Consider the following 25,561-nt stretch of genomic DNA (forward strand, 5'->3'; position numbering starts at 1 on the left):
CTGCCTACCTATCTCTGCCTCCTGAGAAGCATGCCCAGCTAAAGAAAATGAGGATTAAAAACAAAACCAAAAACAATTGTTTGGCTGTTGTATTCTTAGTGAGCCCCATGCCTGACTCTTTTGCTGAGATTTCTTAGAGACTGTTGGAGATCCCTAATCCCTCGTCTTAGACTGCTTTTAACACTAAGACCTTCTTGCCGAAGCAGAGACCTCATTGCTAGTAGTCAATGCAGTAACTGTGTCCTGCTTAGGAAGAGACATTTGAATTTGCTCTCAAATGAAGGACTTTATAAACAAAGTCTTTATAAAAGCACTATGACATAACTATGACATAAACATAGACAAACATATTTGTGTCAATGCACAATGTCAAACTGTATTAAAAATTAAATCACAAGGCACAGCACTTTCAATGGCAACAGTTTGCCAGGTACTTTCTGCTTCCTTCATAAGTCTGTTTGGGGCAAACATGTTCATAGTTTGCAATCTCAATTTTTTTTTTTTTTTTTTTTTGGTTTTTCAAGACAGGGTTTCTCTGTATAGCTCTGGCTGTCCTGGAACTCACTTTGTAGACCAGGCTGGCCTCAAACTCAGAAATCCACCTGCCTCTGCCTCCCGAGTGCTGGGATTAAAGGCGTGCGCCACCACGCCCGGCTTGCAATCTCAATTTTTTAAATGTCATTTTTGTGTTAGACTATGCACATGAACGCAGGTGGCTGCAGAGACTAGAACAGGGTCTTGGATCCCCTGGTATTGGCATTACAGGCACTGTGTACTTCCCAGGAGATGCTGGGAACCAACCTCAGGTCCTCTAAAACGGTAGCATACAACCTCTAAGCCTTCTCTCCAGCCCCTGAGCTCAGTTTGTTAACACTAACTCTTAGATCATCTGTCACTCGTCACACAGCATATCTACATGTCATGTGTGTGTGTGTGTGTGTGTGTGTGTGTGTGTATGCATGTATCTTAGGGTTTCATGTCTGTGAAGAGACCACGGCAACTCTTATAAAGGAAAACATTTCATTGAGGGTGGCTTTTAGTTTCAGAGGCTTAGTCTATTATCATCATGGTGGGAAGCATGGCAGTGAGCAGGCAGACATGGGGCTGGAGGACCAAGAGTTCTACATCCTGGTCTAAAGGCAGGAGGAGGGAGAGACTTTGTGTCACACTGACCAGACTTAAATATATATGAGACCTCAAAGCCTGCCTCCAAAGTGATGCACTTCCTCCAACAGGGCCATACCTCCTAGTAGTGCCACTCTCTATAAGCCAAGCATTCAAACAGGTGAGACTATAGATAGGGGCCATACCTAGTCAAACCATTCCACTCTATTCCCTGGCCCCAATAGGTTTATAGTTAGTTATAACATAAAATCAGAAATGAATTCAGTCCAATTTCAAAAGTCCCCATAGTCTATAACAGTCTCCAATTTGTTTAAAGGTCCGAAGGTCAAGGTCTCTTCTGAGATTCATGCCATCTCCTAGATATAACACCCTGTAAGATAAAAATGAAGAACAGATCCCGTACTTCCAACATATAATGGCACAGGATATAATTACCTTTCCATAAGGAAGGAAAGGGGACACAGTAAGGAAACACTGGACCAAAGCTAGATTGAAAATCAGCTGGGCAAACTGCAAACTCTGCATCTCCATGTCTGATGTCAAAATGTCCTTCAGACTCCTTGACTGCAACGCACTTCCCCGTTAGCGGCTCTCCTCTGCAGGTATTTCACGGCTCTGGGATCTTTAGCCCTGTGTGGTCTCCACGGCAATCCAGGCTTCACCTCCACAACTTTGCCCAATGGCTTCTCCGGAACACCCTGCCGCATGCCTGGCCTCAGTGACTTTACTTAGTTGTATACCCTTTCTTCTATCCTTGACTCTAAAGCCAGAATTACAGGGCCAAAGCTGTCAAGTTCTGCTGCTCGCTGGGGCTGGAACAAGGCCCTGAATAAGATTCAGTTACGTCCTCACCAGCTTTCCATTTTACACAACGTAGACTGACCCAGACAGGGGAATCTCAGCCTGATCGCAACATAAAACTGATGATCTGTACCCTTGACTACAATTCCCCGAGTATCTGATTAAACCATTCTCACTATATCTTCACCCCCACAAACTGAGTGTTCATATGTTTCTTTGTTTCCTCTGAATCACAAGTAGAATTTGAGAAGCTACTTCATTTTCCCAACTAGTTAGGTGTATGTTAGTTAATATGAAGTAGGCATCATTTTTGGCTCCTAACTAGAAATCCAGAAGTCGCCCTCCAATCCTTGTCATCCTCTTCCCAGTCCAACGATGTTCTCAGTTTTACCCAGACCTCTGACAAGGAGGGCTATTGCCAGTCATTGACTGTCTTAGTTCAGGTCTTAGTCAGTTCCTCCCTGAACCTAATGTAGATTGATAATCAGTCCTAGGTCAGGTTGATTCCCTGGCCAAGGAACCTTTTACTAGAACAGAGCCTCAAGTTGGTGTTTATGAAACCACTGAGAGCTCAGACAGTAGCAATTGGGAAATCATGGGTGAGCCCAGCCAGTAGAAATCCATCGGCAGAATGAGGTCAGAGTCCCCAGGAAGTGAGCCAAAAAGAGAGAATTTAGAAATGGGAAATGTGAGATTTTGAGAAATAAAATGGAAGTATGAAAATATTCTGAGAAGTATATTCTGAAAAAGTTGTGTCTAGTGGAGACAGACCATAGAGGGAAAAGGCTGGCCCATAGAAGCTTTGAGCCTGCCTGCCTGCCTGCCTTGCTTCCTTCCTTCCTTCCTTCCTTCCTTCCTTCCTTCCTTCCTTCCTTCCAAAAGAGATGGAAAGTAAGGGTTTGTTTCTGTGGTGATAAGGACAGAATCCGGGGACTTTCTTGAGCATACTATGCAGATTCAGTTACCACTGACCTACAGCCCCCTGTCCTTGGTTTATTGGGACAGGATATTACTACTGTGGCCAAGGCTTATCCTCCTGTGGCAAACCCCTTATCCTCCTGTTCCTTAAGTGGTTGAATTACAAACATCCAGGACCAGGGTAAATCCATGGGCTCAGAAGACAGGAGGGGCCTGGGTGATGGTGGCACATTTCTTTAATCCAGGTGAATCCCTTGAGTTCGAGGTTAGCCTGGTGTACAGAGAGAATTCCAGGACAGCCAGGGCTACATAAAGGAACCCTGTCTGGAAAACCAAAAACAAGACAAAGCAAAACAAAAAAAAAAACAAACAAGAGGAGGGGGAAACACAGTTTCATAGAACAACTGATGCAGAGGAAATGGGAATTATCGATGGAAGACAATTTTGGAGAAGATGAGACAAGAGAGTTGGTTCTCTGTTGACAAAAAAGGAACTGGGCTTGCCTGAGATGAGGAAGCGTGTCTTCCTCTCTAAGGCTACAGAGGAAGAGCTGCAGATATGCATTTGAAGATGTTTGTCTCTAGCTGGTAGTCAGTGAGTGCCTCTGGTTTCTTGCTCAGCAGGATGCAAGAGGTTCGTACAAGAAAGCAGACAAGGCTCAGTGACTGTAAGAATGCCTTTGGCATACACAATGAGAGGGATGGGAGAACACAGTGACTAAGGTAGGAAGAAGAGGATTGCAGAAGAGGTACATGGAGCCCCAGATGCACGGGTAATGACAACTGTTGGGAAAATGGAGTTTCTCTTGTGGTCCTTAGTTGTTGCAATATGAGGGTGGAGGGGGGGTGGAGACTGAAGAAGCAGCAGAAGAAAGGGATGGAGGCCAACAGGAATAAAAGAGGAATGGAAGGCTGTGGAAAATGAAGGCGAGGGATGGAGTGAGACCAGAGGGGAGAGAGGTGGAGAGAAAGAATTAAGGCAGGAGATATAATCAGTGATGTGTTTCTGCCGTCTCCCACGGAAACAGCAAGTAATGATATCTCGTGTCTCAGCTTGAAAAAAGAGGCAGAGTGTACCGGGGCTGCCTAAAGAGAGAACACACCTTTCTCTAGTTCAAATGGTAACGCAAAAACCCCAGCTGACGTAGGTCACAGCTAAATTAGATCCAGTCATTAGATGGTGGATTCTATCCTATGTCTAAGATGCCTTTGAAAATTAGTTGAACACAAACCAATCCACACTTGTTGAAGTTGCCAATTAATCTCTACTCTAACTGACCCAGCGGCAGCAGCATGAACCTTTTGATACCCACCCCAATGTTCTGGGTTTCTGAATGAAAGACACACACACACACACACACACACACACACACACACTCGGCCTTATATTTTAATATGCCTTAAATGGCTTAATGGCTGAGCCACCTCCAAACCTCCATGTGGCTAACACCTCCCCTCCAATATTTCTGAGTTATTACTTACTAAAATCTATATTTCATCGTTGTTGCCCTCGACCCAGATGGGGTGAGGGCCCCTGGGGCCACCCTTTCCAGGCTCTTACATGATTGCTATGCTCTCTGTTCTGCAGCTCTCAGGCTTGGTAGCTACTCCTTTCCTGGCACGGCAGCTCTAGTCCACCACTGCCACCACCACCTTGCCAGGGAAATTCTATAAAAAAAACTCACCTCTGTCTCCCTGTCCAACCACTGGCCACCAGCAACTTTATTTACCAATCAAAACCAACTGGGGGCGGGGACCCAGTGTCTTACCGTGTGTGGATTCTCCTGCAATTTTGAGGGCCCAATTAACATCGTACAAGCGTTAAACCACATCCACAGCACGCATGAGTAAATATGCAAAGGTGGCAGTGAAGAGAGATGCGTCCGTTGCATGATTCCAGAGAGTTGCCGTGTAGTTAGCGGGCAAAAGAGCCCGGAATCAAGTTGTTTCCGTAGCTAAACAGAACGCTTTGGGAAAAATCCGCTGCCAGTGTTTGTTTAGTATATGAACACATTGTTGACAACTTATGAAGTCTGAAAGTGAATAACAAGCAAAGTCTTGACATTCGGACGAAGGGGCTGAGCCTGGAGTGCAGTGAAAGAAGCCTGGACCACACTGTCGCCAGCGCCTCACAGTGGCCCTGAAGGTCCCCTTGGTGCAATGCATTCTCTATGCATTCCCACCAGCAATGGGCTGCGGCTCCACATCATCCCAAGCACATGGCTTCCATCTTTGGGATGTGAGTCATCCTTGCTTTCATTGCCAATCCTTGAATGATGTGACCCAGAGCGTCTCTTCATAAGCTCATTTGCTATCTGCTTATCTTCTTGAGTAAGAGGTATCTTCCAACTCTGCCTGTTGCTTGTTTTCTTTGTATTGAGTTTGACTTGATTTTTTTTTTCAAATAAGTCACAGATTGTTGGGTTTTTTTATTTATTTGTTCATTTTATGTATCTGAGTACACTGTCACTGTCTTCAGACACAGCAGAAGCAGGCATCAAATCCCATTACAGATGATTGTGAGCTACCGTGTGGTTGCTGGGTATTGAACTCAGGACCTCTGGAAGAGCAGTCAGTGCTCTAAACCTCTGAGCCATCTCTCCAGCCCCTTGACTTGATTTTATACACCAATAATATGAGGCTTACTTACCCAAGGGGCTTTGCTTGTCTTACTCCCTGAGTTAAATATAGTTGCATCATTTATAAAAGCATAGTTTAAAAGAACTGGCCTGTAGTGTCAGCACTTGGGAAGTACAGGCCAGGGCCATGAGTTTGAGTCCAGAATGGCATGCATAGTCCTTATCACAGACAAATGAAATGACTTTAGAAAGTATTTCATTAGTTCCTTGAGAATTCCATACAATGTGTTTAGGTTATTGTCTAAGTTAGGGTTTTTGTTGCTGTGAAGAGACACTATAACCAAGGCAACTCTTATAAAGGACAACATTTAACTGGGACTGGCTTACAGGTTCTGAGGTTCAGTCCATTATCATCACGGCAGGAAGCACAACAGCATCCAGGCAGGCATGGTACTGGAGGAGCTGAGAGTTCTGCATCTTGTCCTGAAGGCAAACAGGAGAAGAACTGACTCCTGTGTGGCTAGGAGAGGGTCTCAAAACCCACTCCCACAATGACACACTTTCTCCAACAAGGCCATACCTCCTCCAACAAGGCCACACCTCCTCATAGTGCCACTCCCTGGGTCAAGCATATTCAAACCACCACAGTTATATTCACTCCCCTGTCCCAGTTCCTCTCACACCCATCCACTCTACCCTTTCCACCCAACTTGTAGCTTTCTTTATTTCATCCTCTCCATCAAAGCCCAACTGGAGTTGCCCTACTACTTTCGGGAGCAAAGCCTGATATAGACTGTGGTCAACCAACTAGAGGATCGCATCTTTAAAGAAAATTGACTTTCCCTTTCTCAACACTATTAGATGCCATTAGGTCTTCATCCACTGGTAAGAATCTGTGTCCAGCTAGCCCCTCAGTGGTGGGATTTTTGTCTGGGTTGAGCTTTCATACATCTTATGCATGTGGTCACAATCTTTGTGAGTTTACATGTGCGTCTGCCCAGTCGTGTCCAGAAGACAGTTTCCTTGATGCTATCCAGGAGCTCTGAGTCTTATTATCTTTCTGACCTTTCTTCCTCAAAGATTCCTGAACCTTGAGGGGAGGGGTGCAATATGCAAATCCCACTTAGGGCCAAGCCCTCCATGGTTTCTTATTTTCTGGACATTGACTAGTGGAAGGTGTCTATTAATTGCCATCTACTGTGAGGAGACACTTTTCTGATGAAGTCTGAGAGATACAGTCATCTATGGGCAAAGCAGTGGGTCTCTAGGAATTACTTTAATACTATGGCCATTTAGCAGAATAATAGCATTGTGCTTCCCCTTCGGGACTGCAATCTATTTAGCCACAGGTTCTTGGCACAGTGCCAGGTATGGTACTGGCGGGCCTTAGATCCAATCATAAAATGGTTGGTTACTTTTGTAACATTCATCCCACTACCACAGCAATACCCATATCTTGTCGGGCCCCATCATCGCTGTACCTTACAGGGTTCATATCTGGATGAGATAGAGGTGTGTGCTGTGTACACGAATGGAGGAGAAAGAAGAAGTTTTTCCTCCTGCTTCTGTGTGCGCAGCAAGCACTTCCCGGCGCTATGAAAGCTAACTGGGAGAGTTGAAGCTTCCACGTTAGTGCCACCTTGACTTCTCCACCTTACCTGACTCAGGGATGTGGTGTCTTCAGCCACAGGAGCTTACCAACAAGTTCTGAAGATAGCCAAGACTATTGGCACTGACCTGTAGTTCTTGGGGCTTTATGAGATTCCATTGGCAACAACTCAAGAAGTACCCGTTCTTGGTACTGGGGTTTTATTTGCTAGGTAGTGTCTATCCTCTGTCCCTCTTGTAAGGTAACTCCATTAAAATTCTCCTCTCTCCCTCCCCCTCCTTCTCTCCCCCTTTCCCTTCCCCTCTCCTCCCTCCCTCTCTTCCTCTTTCCTTCCCTCCCTTCTCCTCCTGCCCCATAGAGGCTGTGTTAGCTGTCCCATCCCATATTCCTTCCTTTAACTTGTGCTTCTACCCCCCATCCCAGTCAAACCTTCCTGTTCCGTTATTCTCCTTTACTCTTGATACAGTAACTAGTGGCAGAGACATATTTTCTAAGAGGCATAGTCCACCAGGAGGGAATTAGGAAAAGGGAGATTACGGTTGCTGACACCACCTTCACTAAATAACCAAAGTCCATCAATCTTTGTCCCTCTGTATGACTCTTGCCAAAAGGGCACAAGCAATTCTACTAAGAAGAAACATCAGATGTGCTTGTTCCTGGATAGGGTCCTAGAACAGATATAATTGTCAAATGCCACAAGTGCTATGGATTAGTCAACAGTGCTCCACCAATGCTCTGTCCTGGTTCCGATCCTTGCACTGATGTGTTATGTAAGATGCTAACATTTAGAGAAGCTGCCGCAAGGATTACGGGAAGTTCTATTTATTTTTGCAACATTTTAGAAAGTCTGAGATTACTTCAGTTCAAATGAGAAGTTTATCTTTAACGGAGAGAAGTTGGAGTCTGCGGTGTGTGCGACCCTGGGCTCCACTCCCCCGCCTCGAGTGGGAGGCGTCGCAACTGAGCTGGGAGCTGTGCACCCGACAAGCACCGCCCCCGACCCGCTCTCGGCGCCGCGCAGTCATGCCCCACGCAGCGCTGTCCTCGCTAGTGCTGCTGAGCCTCGCCACTGCCATCGTCGCCGGTAAGCCTCCCCTGCCGCGCCCCTGAGAGCGCAGAGTCCCCGCTCCCACCGATGCCCACATGCCTCGTCCTCCGACCATCCCGCACCCATCTCTCAGGCTGGGTGGTTTCCGAGAGCCAGACCCGGGACAAAGGCCAAAGCAGAGGACCCCACTTCCACAGTGTCTGTATCCTCACCTCAGACCCCCCAAGTCGGTTAGCTAGCTAGAGGGTACAGGAACTTTAGAGTCCTTCAATGGGTGGCAGTAGGGAAGGGGTGAGGCCTGGGGGTGGAGGGAGGAAACAGGCCCTGTCCCATGGCTAGAGGGCAAGTTGTTAAAACAGGAAAAGAGTTCAGCCAAATAACCCCTGCATCAAGAGGGAGGAGAAGTCAGGCTGGGATCTCACTACAAACACTGCGATTTAGAGAAACCTTTGGTCGGCTGATATACAGTGACATCTGAAAAATTAGACATAATTATTCTTGCAAAATGGCTTACACACACACACACACACACACACACACACCCCGAGGAACACAGACAATTCTCCCGAGCATGTGTTTTTTTTAAAACAGGCTTTCCGTGGAGGTCAAAATATGTTAATGGGGAAACCCTGGGGGAGATTTCCTTCCAAAAAACACTACCAATCCTTTCCGAGAATGAAAGAGCAAAGTAAACAAGAACTAAGTGGACACTTGTGTGGGCTAGAGTAACAGGATTATGCAAGGGATTTTTTTTTTTTTTTTGCCTCCACTGGATTTCACTGCATTTTAAATAAATTTCTGTGTGAAATCTGCTGACAGTGGGAGGTATTTTAAAGGCCCTGGGTGTTGAAGACCTAGCACACTGAGTTGCTCAGAGCTTGCAAAGCTCTTTTCTTGGGTTCTTGTAGAGCAGCACGGATGACCAGTTAAGCTGTGTGCTGCCTCTCTGAGGAGCAAGATGTGCCGTAGTACTTTAATTTTGTCAAGGCTGCACTAGAGCTTCCTGGACCACCTCTGAGTCCTCCTTAGGCTCCCCTCATTATCTGGGACATCTGAACTCCCTCTTAGTGCTCTCTCTCTACCATGCCAGGCTAATTTTAAAAAATACTTTGTTGTTGCACCAATGAGATGGTGCAGTGGGTAAATATTCTTGTTTTGCAAGCCGGGTGACCTTCGTTCATTCAATCCCTGTAACCAGGCAAATCGAGGAAAGAAAAGACGCCATAAAGTTATCCTCTGACCTCCACAAGTACACTGCATGTGCACGCGCATACACTGCATGTGCACGCGCATGCGTGTGTACACACACACACACACACACACACACGATGATAGCCCCGTTAAAAGGGAAGAAAAATGCATTCCTAGACAATTTGGAAAGAGAATGAGTTTCTCGGTTTTGGCATTACCTGTGAAATTGTTTGAACACAGAGAGGACAAGCTTCCTAAGTTTTATTCTTTTCTGAATCTGGTCTGGATTTCTGGATTCACTCTGACCGCTTCTGTTGGTCAGGAGACTTTAAAGATTATGGTAAAAATGATCGAGCTCTTCCCACACTAGTTAGCCACCTTCTGTGTCCCCCAGTGACGTGGAAATGGTACTTCATAGGGCTGTTGTGAGTATCCCTATTACAGGTCTGGGAAATCCTGGTCTCCTTCTCTTTGCCCTTATCATCAAGCAAGAAAGGTAATCGCATCAACAGAAAACATCGTGAGCATGCCACTCGACTGGCTATAGTTACTGAGCACACTGACAAGAGCTTATCAAGAATTAGAATTGGCTGAATGGCAAGATCCCCACACTAAAAGAACCTCAGTAACCTAGCCTAAAGTAGACATTTAATGCTGAAGCGGAAATCGCTCTTTTTTTTTTTTTTCTATTACGTTGGAGTATGTTAGTGAACGTGAGCTTGTTGGTTTTGGTTCTCAGCTCAGATTTCACAATGGCTATAACATCACTTAACTTCAGGAGGTTCCATGGCAGACCTGTGTGGCTTCTCTGGTTTTGGATTGGTTGGTTGTAGGTGCTGGTTGCAGATCTAAACCCAGATCCTCATGCTAGTGCACCAAGTTCTTTACCGCCGGGCCACGCCTCTAGATCTAGAGCCTCTCTGTGACGGTGCCCGCGCTTACCAGTATATGCCTGGGACTATTGGGTCAGTGGTTTCGCCCAAGTGGTATGGGAGGAGTGAATGTAAGCCTTCCTTCTGTGCTCCTCATGTGGGGTGGCATCTAGGCCTCAGATTTTGAGTGGCTGTTACCTGCAATCGATGGTTTCGGTGCCCCTGCCTTCTTTCTGATATTAACTCACTACCCTCCCTGCTGTTAACTGAGTTTCTCCACCCTGGCTTGTGGGAACCCTAACCTCTTTCTTCTACACAGGCTACTTAAACCCTTGCTGTTGGTGTGGTTATCCTTCCCCTACTATTTAGATATTCACTATGATGTGATATCCAAGACCTTCCCCAGACACCTACACTCTTGGTTACATCTCAGTGTCTTATCTCCAGTGTCTCCGTTCTTACCGTCACTCATCTTCCTAGGAAGAGGCTCTGCAACAGCAGAAACCTTGCTGTCTTGAAGAGCTTGTTTTATTTCGATGTGTCTTTAAACTCTATTTTATGGTAATAATGATGAAAAAATGGGATGATTTTAACAGTAGAGGTGTCAGCTGCAATTGTGATTTCTTCCCAAATGTATCTTGGAACTTCTAACTGAATTCGAAACATTTGCAACCTCTAAATCCATCAAGGTCACTCTTTCTTGCCGTTGTAGATGGAACTCTATTTCAGGGGACGGTATCTCAGATTGGATGTGAGAATGTTTCTACACAAACAGGTGAATTCGCAAATAGTTCTTATTTTAGGGTTTCTTCCATGGTTGAGAAGCTTTTAAGAATTTGCTGCTGTGTTGGAAAATCAATGCTGCCACTAAAAAGTGTGTGTTCCACTCTGCATGGCTGTGTAAGGTTACAGGCCAAACCCACATATCCAATAAACATATGCGGCTGAAAACTCCTACAGATGGTTTTCAGCATGGTATCGCACAAATCCATCTGGACAATAGGAGTCATATCTGGCTTAAAACGAGGCCAAGAAGAGCATTGTCTTCTTGCATTGTCTCTGTTAGGCACAGGATTGTTTTCATGAGTTATTTTAAAATTTGAGGGGAAACAGGAGATTTAATCCATAAAAGAAATAGACCGGTGGTGCCCAGTGAGAAAGTGACGGTGACACAGCTCATCAGTGGATAACTGTCATTGAGGATGGGCATGTGACAGCAAAAGCTAGAAGTGGACACCCTGAAAGGGAGGCTAGGTAAAGTGATGTCGAAAAAGGACAGGTGTCAGGGCAGCTTAAGTTCCTTGAAGCCTGTGCACAGGCACAGAATCTATGGTTGGCTGAACATTTGGGCCAGCTTCTCCCTCCTGGACTCATCACACATATAATAAACAGCCTTCCTTGTCCTTGTCTTGCCAAAGTTGGCCTATAGAAGGTGAGTGAGTGCTAGCAAGAGAGCAGAGAGAGTCTTACCAAACCTGGGTGGGTGATAGAAAATGACCACAGAAAATAGGCACTTGATGGTTTTCACATGGGGTTGCTTCTTATTCATCTTAGCACATGATACATTTATCACGGTATATAATCTGTATGGAAACTTTTGGATACACACTGACCTGTAGCCTCAAGGAGAGGTTTCCTTTTTAAACCAGAGGTACAGCTAATGCTGAAAGGAGCCTAGCAGAAGGCAGCTGGGAGTTCTGAGTGGGTGTGTCAACACTGTATTTTCTGCTCTTATCACTTGTAGCCTCTTTTGTCTTTTCTTTGTTATGATCTTGTCTTCCATCACAGGGACCTGGGTTTCCTATTTGCTCTATCTGACCTCAGTATCAGGTCTTTAGCACTTCTTTTTTTTTTTAAATTTTATTAGATATTTTCTTTATTTACACTTCAAATACTATCCCAAAAGTTCCCTATACTCTCCTCCCGTCCCCACCTTGCTCCCCTACCCACCCACTCCCACTTCTTGGCCCTGGAGTTCCCCTGTACTGGGGCAAAGAAAGTTTGCAAGACCTAGGCGCCTCTCTTCCCAATGATGGCCGACTAGGCCATCTTCTGCTACATATGCAGCTAGAGACACGAGCTCTGGGGGTAGGTCTTTAGCACTTGGAAGTATCTGTGATTGACAGTCTCAAAGATGTTCCTGGAGTTTCTTATCACTTGGTGTTCACTTGCTTGCAGCTCACTCCCACACTACATAGGGATGGCCTATTTAATTGCGCTGCTTGGTTTTGTGTATCAAATTGAGCGCACTGCAAACGGACACCCAAACCGCTTATGAAACACTATTTCTGGATTGCATTAGCATTTGAGAATTTCTCCACTGAACCACTAAATGCTGAGATTAGCATTTGTGTCTGGAAGGCTTAGTGAAGGACATCTCCCCCTTTCAGCCTGGGCTGGCATCATCTAGTCCCCTGAGATAGAACAGGAAGACTAAGAAGGTTGAATTCTTCTCCTGCCTGAGCTGAGGCATCCATTATCTTCTGCCTTGAACTTGCTATAGGCACACCTGGTTCTCAGACGTTGGGCTCAGGTAAGGATTTATACCATTGCCCTCTCTCCATGATCCCATCCTCAGACCTTCAGACTACGATTAAATAACACCGTCACACGTTCTCCAGCCTGCCGGTGATAGATCATGAGTTTGTTTGTTTGCTTGCTTGCTTGCTTCCATAGTAGTGTGAGCTAGATAAGTAGATGGGTAAGTAGGTGGGTAGGTAGGGCAATGGATAGATGATGGGTAGATGGATGGATGGACAAAGATGAGAGATGATGAATAGAGGGAGGGATAGATAGATAGATAGATAGATAGATAGATAGATAGATAGATAGCAGATATTTCTTACATTAGTGCTGTTTCCCTGGAAAATTCCAACACAGTAGTCAAGAGGATGTTTCAGAAATGCTTGACAACCAAGACTGGATTCTGTAAGGCTTTTCACACTTCCCTTGGACCACAAATCCCTAACAAGACCGAATACTTTTTTTTTCTTTTTTCCAAATTGTTTTTTTAAATATTTTTTATTACATCTTTTCCTCAATTACATTTCCAATGCTATCCCAAAAGTCCCCCATACCCTCCCCCCCCCACTTCCCTACCCACCCATTCCCATTTTTTTGGCCCTGGCGTTCCCCTGTACTGGGGCATATAAAGTTTGCATGTCCAATGGGCCTCTCTTTCCAGTGATGGCCGACTAGGCCATCTTTTGATACATATGCAGCTAGAGTCAAGAGCTCCGGGGTACTGGTTAGTTCATAATAAGACCGAATACTTAACAAGAGTAACTTAGTGAAGCATCCACTTTGGCTCACAGTTTGACATTATGTGGCAGGAATCGGTGGCTGTGGTGACAGGGGTTTGAGGTTGTTGCCTCTCATATCTCAGCAGATCAGAAAACAGAGGAAAGACAGAAAACGAGACCTGACTATAACCCTCAAGCCACTTCCTCCAGCTAGGCACCACCTTCCAAAAGTTTCACAACTCTCCAAAACAGAGCCACAGCTGGGGACTGAGGCTTGAAACACATGCACTCAAGCCAAGACATTCATACTTGGTTTCTACTGGCTCAGCCATCTCATAATACCAAGTGCAGAGTCCAACTTCTAGTATCCTTATAGAATTAACATTCCTGAGGCAGTTTATAAAGATAAACTCCTGGCTGAAAGTCCCTGTAATCTAGAAAAACAAAATTTTGTGGTTTTGGTGTACAGTGGCACAATGTGATTCTCATTCCTAAAAGGAATGTAGCAAGGAAATACCGGACCAAAGCAAGACTGAAACTCAACCCGGCCAATACCTAACCTGCTGCTCCATGTCTGGCAGCTGGAATTCCAACATCATGGCATCATCTGGGCTCCAACAGGCTTGGGTAGCGCTGTCTCTCCAGCCCACAGCGCAAATGACCATTCCCTTGGACCAGCTGCAGTCAATGTGTTCAGCTTTTGCTGGTAGATGTCCTGTGTTTCTGGCATCTCCCGTATGCTAAGATCTCTAGTGCGCCCTAGGTCTCACCTTCACCAAGCTCCAAGCAAGGAGTCTGAGCCTGTCACACATTGCCTGGCTCTGGCAGCTTCCTGGAACCGTGGCTAGGTCTCCCATAATGTTTGCCCTTGTGCTTGCATCTTGTGTGTCTACAGAAACAGCACCACATAGACAATGGCGCGTTCTACTGCCAGATGATAACCTGGCCCTCTTGCACCACCATCGGCAGTATCCTTTCTCTACGGCTGAACATAACAAAACACTTCCAGCTGCCCAGAATGGTTTTTTGTTCAGGAGCACTATTTCAAGTGAAAGTTCTTAAAACAGGTTTGCATTGTTCTACCCTGGTGCTCTCCAAGGGCAGAGTCTTGTTTTTACAGCATCTTTCCTACTGTCTTTGTGAAGTGTGTGTATAGGAGGCAGGGCTCTTGGATCACACCCATCTCATTGCCCACTAAATCCTCACCTGCCTTAGTCTCAACTTCTAGCTTCCCTCCCTCCCTCTTTTCATTACCAAACATTTTTCACGTGGGGCTTCACTTCCCGCTCACTCTCACTGGAAATCTGGGCAAGCACAATCAGCGGTACAGCCATGCTCAGAACAAAACCAGCCTGGTACGGTTTAATTTCCCCCTGATTCAGGTTTTTAGGACAAAGGCAAACCGAAGTCAGTTTCTTTGCCAGAATTCTTTGCAAGACTGGTCCCTGAAATGTCATGATCACAGCCTTCCTGGCTGTATGTCCTTTGTCTTTCTTCCTCACTCCCACAAGGCTCATCCCTTAAGCTCAGCTTATAGCCTTCTAGCCCCCCAGCTCCAAATTCTTCTTTCTGAAAACCTACGGAATATGGTCAGGTTCCTCCCAGCAGTAGCAGTGACCCTAATTCTCTTGATCGGTTTGGTGAGCTACTTTTCTCACTGCCACGTCCAGATACCTGATCAGAACAACCTGGGGGGCGGGGCGGGGGAGGGGGGATTTGGTTCAGTCTGTGAGCATAGGCCAGCATGGAGGGAAAGGCGTGCCAGTATAAGGATGGCCATGACTCTGATAACGGGAGCGTATGGATGTTTTGGATGCTTCCTCATTTCTGTGCGCCAGAAAGCACAGAGAGGACAGGAAAGGATCCACACAAAACAATGACACTTGCTTGAGAATTAAATAGTCAAGCCCACGAGTCCCTAAAGGACATTTCACATTCAAATCAAGACACACAGGGACTCCCCAGGGTTACTGTGGTGAGAAACGGAGGTCTCCAGTCACACCAACTCACCTTCCAGTTATACCTTCCAATACTCCAACTGTAGTTGAGTGTTCAGGTGACTGCTGGCCTAGCCAGCACACTGACTGCGTCTGCAGGGCAAAACCTCAGGCAAACAACCCAAGAAAGCTGCTGCTTCCAGTTCTTGACTGGAGACACTAGAAGAGATGATGTTTCTGACTTTAAGCTGCTCATTTGTTACAGAGCAGTAGATTGCTAATGCACCATCTCAGAAGGGTAGCTTCAGTTTGACAGAATCTAGAATTACCTGGGACACAGGCCTTTTGGGATTTTCTTGACTGCATTGCCTGAGGTAGGAAGACTTAATGCCTATTATGGGCGGTCCTGTTGGTTCCCTTTAGTGGGATCCTGGGCTGTGTAAGGAAAGAAAGGTCGGAGAAGTAGCATGCATGCATGGCCCTCTGTCTTCTGACAGGGATGCAGTGCGACTAGCTGTTTCCAGCTCCCGCTGCCTTGAGTTGATTTTGTCAGAGTAGGTGTTTTATCACAGCAACAGAAAAGGAAACAAAGACACCACTGACCTATCCTCTGACTTCCATTGCTTTTGTGTATCTGTCCCCACTAAATTATATGCATTACAAAGACAGGGTTCTTTCTTCCCTTTTGGTCATTGTGGACTTCCCAAGCACCTAGGTTGCTACTGTTTTCATCCCTGTTCTACAAATAAGCTAAACTGGAGCAGAGAAAGGCTTAAGTAGTAAACCTGAGATCCTCTTAGAGTCAGACTTTTCCTTCCAGGTGGTGGGGGAACTTTGGTTAAAGTTGCTAGCGCAGGGCCATGTATCACCTCATTCCTTTGTATGATTCTCTGGGCTGTGCTCCAGACAGCAGAGTAGCTGTTACTGATGTTATAATTAGATCAAGACCTGCTCTCTGCTGACTTGCAGTTAATAATCCAACTGGAGAAATAGGTAATTACAATATAAAGCCATAGTGAATGTGTCCAAGACTTCAAATAGTAAAGATAGCCTCTCTTGAATGAGAATGACCAGCTATGGGTCTTTGTTGTTTGAGACAGTCTTTTTAAGTAGCCCTGGCTGGCCTGGGGCTCACCTGACCTCTTGTATCTTATATATGGTCTTAACTCTCAATACTGTTGAAACAGCAATAAAATTTCAACTAATTTCAGCATGAATTGTGGGGGGAAGACATTAGAACCCCTGCATTCTCCCATTCAGCTCTTTCTAGTGTGAACCATGCAGGAAAGGCTCAGTGAGACATTGCTTGTTATTGCTATTAGGCTGGAAACTAAAGGATGTCCACATCTTCACCAATGAAGAGAGGGATAAAGGCATATATAGCAATGCATTTATGAAGTGATGGATAAAGGCGTACATTATATAGCAATGAGAAATAATAGCCCACAGATACAAATGACAAAACAAGGGAACCTCACAAAAGTAATATTTATCACAAGAAGCCAGACACAAGTGTACATTGTGTCTGATTTCATGACTGTAAAATCCAAAACAAGAAAAACTGATCTCTGGTATTCTCAGTTAGGGAAATAATTTCATTTTGGGAAGGGGTGGTGACCCAAAAAGGTTAACATTTAGTTTCTTCATTTTGCTGATGATTTGTGGGGGTGTATTTTTCATTTTTGAAAATTTACCAAGGTCTATAGTTATGGCTTGTGCTTTTTTTGTGTATGCTGTGTTCCATGACATGTTAATATTTAAAAAAATGGACTAGTGAGGTGTTAGCACTAGCGGTAAAGTCAATTGAGTTAAACTTGGAGATTCAAGAAACTATTGAGTCTCAGATGAACTCAAAGCATTGAAGATGATGGAAATAAATTGGCACATGAAAGTGAAGAAGAGGATTTAGTCACATAGACAAGTATTTGAAATCCTCTGTGTAGGTCCCTGTCCAGGGGAGGAAAGCATGAAGAGTGATCATGGTTGCTAATAGCTACATATTCTGGGAATCTTGCTTCATATTAGAACTCATGCTGTGTGCTTGGCATGCCTTATCTATCTGATGTTAATAGCCCTAGCTGGCTTCAAACTCACAGAGATTTGCCTGCCTCTGCCTCTGCCTTCCTTGTGCTGGGATTAAAGCTGTGTGCCACCACCACCCCACAAAAATCTTTTTTAAAAGGCCAGGCATTCATAGGAGGAGCAGAGATGGAGGATAAAGCTGGGAGGCTAGGTGTCCTCTGATCTCCACTTGTATGTGTTGGCATTCATGAACTTACACACACACACACACACACACACACACACACACACACACACACACGGGGGCTGGGGGGAGGAGCATGGTAGCATATGCCTTTAATCTCAGCACTGGGTGAGCTGAGACAGGTAGATCTCTATGAGTTTGAGGCCAGCCTGGTTTACATGGCCAATTCCAGACTAGCGAGGGCTACCTAGTGAAACCCTGTCTCCAAACAAACAAAATAGATAACAGGAAGGAAAGCTACACCTGTATATAAAATGAATTATGTCTTGGAATACTTCCTCATGCTAGCATATTTTGGATGATTTCACTATTAAAATTGACAACATGCAACTCACACTTGGGATGATTTTAAGTGATATGGACATTAGTTTGTCCTAGTTGACATATGAGTGGCCTCCATGGTTTGATGAGACTTTTAACCTAGTGTGAGTGTGATATGACACTTCCCTTTATGGTCCATCAATCTCGTTGCCCTCTCATCCTTTGGCCACACGGTAGCTAATATAAAAGAGCCAACACGAAAAGAAAAACATAGTATCTTCGTTAGGGTTTTCATTTCTGTGAACAGACACCATGACCAAGGCAGCCCTTATAAAGGAAAACATTTCATTGCTGCTGGCTTACAGTTTGAGAGGTTCAGTCCATTAACATTATGGCAAAAAGCATGAGAGCATGCAGGCAGACATGGTGCTGGAGGAGCTGAGAGTTCTATATCTTGATCTGAAGGCAGCAGCAGGAGATTCTATTCCACACTGGGCAGGGCTTGAGCATGTATATGAACCTACAAGCCCCACCTACTCAGTGACACACTTCCTCTAACAAGACCACACCTCCTAATAGTGCCACTTCCCATGGGCCAAGCATATTCAAACCACCACACATGATATGAGAAACACTCTCCTTTCTTGACTGACTTCTGCTCATCCTTCATTTTCCAGAGAACTGGGAAATAATCTATTTTGGTGCCAGTGTTCTCTCTGCTGTGGGAGGCCAAGGTTAAGTACTAGTGATAGCTTATGTCATAGTCTGAGCTCAGTAAAATAAAAAATGTTGAATTAGTTGAGATTAATGTGGCTGATTATTCATCTCTGTTCTTTATAGGAGCGCTTGCTTCTATTCCTTTATATTAAATTATACCACATACAGAACTTAAGAGTAAAACGATATAGTTAAGATCTCGCTGATTTTATGTCCACTGAAATTAATAAATCCCCTTTTGTTCCTCCAACTTGTTTCAGTGAAATCAAGTTCTTACAGACTTCTTATTGCATAGAGTCCTAAGTGATGATATTCTGTGTCCTAGGCTTAAAAGTTTTAAATCTTTATAGTGAACAAAGAAATCAAGGTAGAGATAGAGATGTCCTTCCTAAATAGCAGGAGAAGAAAAGGTAAGGCTCAGCTTTATAGAGCTATAGAGTCTCTATTAATAAGATGTGAAATTAAGGTCATACAGGGCTTACAAAATATAGCTTAGTGGGAGAGCAGGTGGCCAAGTATGCATGAATCCCTAAGTTCAAATCCTAACCACCATCTGCAACACACACACAATCACACACACACACACAATCACACACACACACAATCACACGAAGGAAATAAAGGAAAGAAGACATGAACATCAGCCTTGTTTACTTGTATAATAGTAAAATAGGCCTGAATGTTCATATTCTAGATATGAGTTCTTGCAAGGAGAATTTGAACAGAAAGATTTTGCAAAATTTGCAAGGCTTTTAAAATTATTATTATATATTGTAAAGATAGTCTTCAGATGTTTACTATATAATTTATATAATACTTTATTGTATTTATATAGAGATTATTATAATTTCTTTTAACTGTATTCCAAGAAGTGATGGCGCGAGCTTTTAACTCTGACTAGTTGATTCGCTTGCTAGCTGGTTGGCTTGGTGATGATGCTTAATTTGTGTGTCTGAATTAATAAACAATCAAGAGACAGACTTATCACCAAACTATGGAGTCAGAAGTGAATCACTGGCACATTGATTTTTTTCCTACATGTAGAATAGAGAAAAATGAATTCCTTTTACACTGGCTGATTTGTTGTTTGAACAAGGAAAATGACTTGTGTGTAAGCATGGACTTTTAATATTCAATATCCTTAGCATCTGGAACTCATATTAATAGTACTTTTTCCCCCCCAAATAGACTGTCCTTCATCCACCTGGGTTCAGTTCCAAGGCAGCTGTTACGCTTTTCTTCAAGTAACCATCAATGTGGAAAACATAGAGGATGTCAGAAAACAGTGCACTGACCATGGTAAGGAGCTTTAGAAATTGTAGTGTTCCTAAAGTCTTTTAACTGTGTCCCAAAAATTGATGTGCAGACGGTGGAAATGGACCTATACTTTCTCTCTGGTTGGAAGACGGTCATTGAACAGCACTCCCCAAATTGGAGTGGCAGAACCATACAGCACACCAGAGTACCTAGTGACTGTGTGTGATATGACAGTGTGGCCTGAGAGACACTGACTGAGAGGCCAATGACCTAGAGCGGTGGCTCTCAACCTCCCCAGTGCTGCAGCCCTTTAATACAGCTTCCCATGTTGTGTTGACCCCAACCATAAAATTATCTTTATTACTGCTTCACAACTGTAATTTTGCTGCTGTTCTGAATGATAATGTGAGTAAATATCTGTGTTTTCCGATGGTCTCAGGCGACCTGGGTGAGAGGGTCAGTTGATGCCAGAAGGGGTCTCGACCCACAGACTGAGAACCGCTAACCCAGAGTGAGCCTGGCCTCATCTGTCCCCTTCTCTCCAACAGAGGACAGTCCTCAACATTTCTTGCACAGAATGTCAAGCGAGGAAGGGGAAGGAATGAGGAACATTTCCTAAAGAATCTTTTACCTGGGTTTTACACAGTGCTTTTTCTAAAGTCTACTGACCCAGAGTCACTGACCCAGAGTCACGCATACACCCTTAAACTGGTGTTATTAACCTGCCTCCATGTGATGCTCGAAACATCTACTGTGGGAGATGAACTGCTTTCAACTGTAGCTTTTTTCACCAATGATATTAGAACTAATTGTGCAATCTCTCTCTCTCTCTCTCTGTCTCTCTCTCTGTGTGTCTCTCTCTCTGTTTCTCTTTCTCTCTCTCTCTCTGTGTCTCTCTCTCTCTCTCATCAGTGACATGGAAGGGAAACATAGGGAAGAATGTTTAAAATCAGAGCTATCCATTCAACTTAGCTCGTAAAACCTTGAGGACATGGAGAGTCCAAGGCATAACAAGACTGATTACACTTTCTTAAAATATTTATTTTATGTGGGGTTTTTTTTGTTTATTTGTTTGATTTGGGTTTGGTTGGTTGGTTTTGGGGACAGAGTTTCTCTGTGTAACCCTGACTATCCTAGAATTCACTCTGTAGACCAGGCTGCCCTCCATCTGCCTGCCTCTGCCTCTGCCTCTGCCTCTGCCTCTGCCTCTCTGCCTCTGCCTCTGCCTCTGCCTCTGCCTCTGCCTCTGCCTCTGCCTCTGCCTCTGCCTCTGCCTCTGCCTCTGCCTCTGCCTCTGCCTCTGCCTCTGCCTCTGCCTCTGCCTCTGCCTCTGCCTCTGCCTCTGCCTCTGCCTCTGCCTCTGCCTCTGCCTCTGCCTCTGCCCACTCTCCAGTGCTGGGATTAAAGGCGTGCGCCACCACTGCCCCGCTCTCTTTTTGCCTGCATGTATGCATGTGCACCACAGGTGTGCCTGGTGTGTGCTGAGGTCAGCATCGGATGTTGGGTCTCCAGGAACTGGAGTTACCTATGATTGTAGGTGCTGGGAATCAAGCCCCAGGGCTTGTCCAGAGCAGCAAGTGCTCTAACTCTTGAGCCTTCTCCGCTGTGTTCGTAAATGAAAGTTACATTGAAACAGGCCAAGTACTCCGTATGTAAACGGCCTGAGTACGTGAATCCAAATGACCCCAAAGCATATCTTTAACTTGGTTACGAGGCGAGGTCAAAGTTCAGTCAGTGAGAGTGGACTACATGCATTTCCTGGAAAATTCATTCCCACTGTGTGCCAAGTGCTTCAGCACTTCATAGTTTGCATGACTTCACCTATCATAACAAACTTATTGATGTCATAATTGTAACAGACCTATTGAGCTGTTCATTTTGTCTCCCTTATCAAAATCAAATTCAGGTGTTTGTTCCAGATCACACAGATTAATAACAACCAACAGAAGCCAAGATTCAGACCCAGGGCTGGGCTTGCATTTGTGGCTCCCTCCCTCTTCCTCCCCCTCCTACAGGAAAACGGGGGGGGGGGTTGCTTAAAGTCTTTAAAGATAACTGCATGAAAGCTCCCAGAGCACCCACTTACACCTTACAGTCTATTTACCCTCCCCTTTGTTCTAGGCTGGCCTTAGTGTCTTGCTTCCTCAATTCCATGTAACAGCCGCGGGACATCTGAGGTCTCGGCCTTAAGAAGACTAGTAAATTTTCTGGAAGCCAAGGGGAAAAAAATTGATTCAAGGAAGAGGAAGTAATTAGCTGTGTCAAATGCTGCTACCAGCTTGGGATGTGGGGTGGGGTGGGGTGGGGTCAGGAACTCACCCTTGGGTACCCTAATGTGGGAGCCATTTATGATTTACACAGAACTCTCTATGTAGCTCAGAGCATATTCCTAACTGAAACACATTTTAAAAGGGGGGGGGGCAGGAAGAAAGGTTGGGAAAATGGGTATAGATAACTTATCTCTTGGTGGAAAATCCAAAGACACCAGGGCAGCAGTGACAGTGGAACAAGTGTGTACGGCAGGAATGAGTTTTAAGGGGGCAGAGATAGTCTCATCAGCTTCTCTTAATCCTCAGCGCGGTTCTTAACGGTCCCGTACAATTTACTGACAATACCAACTTACTGTAAAACAAACAAACAACAAACAGCCCCACCCCTTTTATAGGATTCCTAAACGCAAAGTCAATGCTTATTACATGTCTTGGCAAATTGTTCTCTTTGTATTCCAGTTTTATAAGGAGTTTAAATGATTTTATAGAATAACAAACAGACAAAAAGCCCCACAAACCCCCTCCCCCCAAGGCAGCTCTGTTCATGTCAGTGATGTGGCTGAATACTGAGGACAGCCTGCAGTGGGTCCTCGCCTTCCATCTTGCTTGATGGGGTCTCTTGTTATTCACTGCTTCAGATGCCTGGGCTGGCTGGCTGTGGGCTTCTGGAGGCTTCTGTCTCTACCTCCTGTCTAGCCCCAGGGACACTGTGAGTTCATACATGGGCTGTGGCATCAGTGTCAGTGAGTTCTGGTCATCTGACTTCAGTCCTGATGTTTGTGAGGCAAACATTTTACCCACTCGAGCATCTCAGTTCTACAGTTCAAATTTAACAAGTAATATTTGACACAGGCTCTCTCACTGTTTAAGTAGGTAGGTAGGTGACTTTCAGTAGCTGGGACCACAGACATATCTCACACTTTCAGCAAAATGTCTTTTTTTTTTTAAAAAAAAGACTGATTTTCATTATGCACATTGTCCAGGCTGGCTTTAAACTCCTGCCTCAGTCTCCTGTGTAGATTACAAGCATTTGTCAGAGGACCCCAACAAAATTTCTGTCTCCTTGAGTGTGCCCCTGCCCCAGCCTGCCCCTGCTGCCCTGGGTGTCCTGGAATTCTCTCTGGTAGGCCCAAGTCCCCACACATGTATGTGCTCCACCAGTGAACTGCTTAGCCGTCCTTTACTTGGAGTAGAGACAGCTCATATATCTGGCTCTGTCCCAAAAGACAAGCTTCTGTTACCCTCTTGTTGTCTTGACATTCCTTTAGTTAAATCTAAAACCATCAGACCTCAGGGTGAAATATGAGCTGGTGGGACTGGCCTTGAGTTCCTTAAAGGGGCTTTTCCTTCTGTGGTAGAACTAAGAGCCACTTGATCACCTCATCACACTTTTTTGAAACTCCCAACTCCATTACTTCGAGAGGCCTCCCTGCCTTTAATCCCTGCACTTGGAGGCAAAGGCAGGCAGATCCAGGCTACCAAGGTTACAAAGTGAAAGGAGGGGGTGAGGGTGGGGGACAAGGAAGTGTCTGGGTGTGGTGACGCCCAGCTATAATCCCAGCAATTAGAAAGTAGAAGCAGGATGACCAGGGGTTGTCAACAGCTTGGCTGTCATGGTGAAAACCTGTCTCAAAAACTAAGGGCTAGGGGCATACTTCAGTTCCCAATGTCACTGGGGGGGAAAGTGAAAATAGAAACAAAAGCCCACCATGACGGCTGATTCCAGTCATCCACCTGACTGGATTGAGGGACGCCTGGGATATTTGGTAAATGACTTCTGGGGATGTTCATGAGAGTGTCCACACGGAGCGGGTTGGGGGAAGCCTATGGATCCACAAACAGTATGCAAGCGCCTGCCCTGGAGTGAGTAGGTGTTATCTAGTCAGCTGGGGCAAGTAAGTAGACAGGACAGAGGGACAAATGTCCTTCCCCTCTCATTCTTCTTTCAAAAGCAGATGTGGTTGCTGCATCCCTTGGACCTGATTGCAGCCTCTTCAGCCTCTGACTCTGGGTCTCACGCTATTGTTAGGAGTATACTTGGCTTTCAGCCCCAGATGTAGGCACTGTCCCTAAGGCAGCTTTCCCTGTTCTAAGGCATCTTGTACTTAGCCACTAGTAGCTCCCCTTAGCTCTCCAGTTTGCAAATGGGCGTTATAGAATTTCATATAAGCCAATATAATAGACCCTCTCATAAAAAATTAAATAAGAAGCACAATTTCCGAAAAATCACAAGTAAAACATTTTGAAAGACTATAATGTTTTCTACCTTTATTTAATTAAAATCATATTCATTATAGAAAGGAATAAACGGAAGTATAGTTTTATTGAGCTAGCACATAGTTTGGTGTGGTTTTGACAGGCTCTTGTTGTGTACATAGGCTGGTCTGGAGTGCTTGATCCTCCTGCTTCAGACTCTTGAGACCTGAGATTAAAAGTGGGCTGGAGAAATGGCTCAGTGGTTAAGAGCACTGGCTGCTCTTCCAGAGGACCCAGGTTCGATTCCCAGCACCCACATGGCAGCTCACAACTGTCTGTAACTCCAGTTCCAGGGGATCCAACACCCTCACACAGACATACATGAAGCCAAAACACCAATGCACATGAAATTAAAATAAATCATTTCTAAAAAGTGTGTGTACCAAGATGGCATGGCCACATTGTACATAAATACATTTATTCCCCCTGGAGAAGTTGGTAGCTATTAAATGGTGTTGACATGTTGGCTTTTAGCAGGGGCAAGGAGTAGGGGGGGAGACACAGTTTCCATTATACCCAGTTTATTTCTTGGGAATTGAGCAGAACAGCAATGTCGCTAGCCTTAAGAGATTTGTTAAATGAGCTGTCCTCAAAAAGCCGTTTGCAGTCTCGACATCCGTTTCAAAGCAAGGTCATCACACGGTCTGGACAGCCCAGGGTGGTCTCCAGCTCCGCTCTAACCATGACCCTCCTGCCTGCACCTCCCAAGTGCTGGGATTATAGGGGTGCACAGCCATGCCGGATACCTTCCTCTTTCTCAACAATGTACAGTAGTTAGATTAGACATAAGCATAGATCCCACTAACGTAAACTGTATTGGAGGTTGTAAACCGTAAAAAGACATGACCCTATCTTAGCGCATTGTCAAACCTTGTTTACCCTTTTATTAAAAATACAACCTATGTATTTATCAGATGAGCAGCTGTTTACCGTACGCAAGCAAAAGTGGCTGACTGGCCTCCTGTATGACTCAAATGTATTTTAGCAAATTAGGTAAAATTGGTTTTAAAACACTGAGCCGTTTTGCAGCCTGATTCTTGTTACTTGTTTAGAAGACTGTGAGCTCCTGTTGGGCTTCTTGTTGAAGCAAGGACCCTACTTGGGAATTGTTAAATTGGTCTCGTGTTTAAATGGTGTCTTTTTCTGAGTTAAGACTGGGGATATAGCTCAATGGTAGCGGGCCAGCCTCCTCCGAGCAAAGTCTCAGGTTTAA

The 25,561-nt window shown here is 44.9% G+C and overlaps 1 protein-coding gene and 1 long non-coding RNA gene across 4 annotated transcripts in view; one reads left to right on the forward strand and one right to left on the reverse strand.

Annotated features, from left to right (window-relative positions):
* Ly75 (lymphocyte antigen 75) overlaps positions 1-25,561 on the forward strand; it is a 127,844-nt gene that overhangs the window by 89,265 nt on the left and 13,018 nt on the right. The window contains exons 1-2 of one of the 3 annotated variants that reach the window (XM_021149953.3): positions 7,670-8,115; positions 19,754-19,864. In XM_021149953.3, the coding sequence (XP_021005612.1) occupies positions 7,899-8,115; positions 19,754-19,864 (328 nt within the window). In that variant the 5' untranslated portion in view covers positions 7,670-7,898. Of the gene's footprint in view, positions 1-7,664; positions 8,116-19,753; positions 19,865-25,561 lie in introns of those variants that run through there. The other 2 variants (XM_085834884.1, XM_021149961.3) reach the window with 2 other exon arrangements.
* Positions 621-7,536, reverse strand: LOC147005908 (uncharacterized). The gene is made up of 3 exons (XR_015045311.1): positions 7,461-7,536; positions 4,613-5,905; positions 621-1,495 (listed from the first exon to the last, which is right to left on the reverse strand). It is a non-coding gene; the product is annotated as an uncharacterized LOC147005908 (long non-coding RNA).

This window comes from Mus caroli, unplaced genomic scaffold (genome assembly GCF_978045245.1).
Source record: "Mus caroli unplaced genomic scaffold, Mus_caroli_1 scaffold_2, whole genome shotgun sequence".
Taxonomy (NCBI): domain Eukaryota; kingdom Metazoa; phylum Chordata; class Mammalia; order Rodentia; family Muridae; genus Mus; species Mus caroli.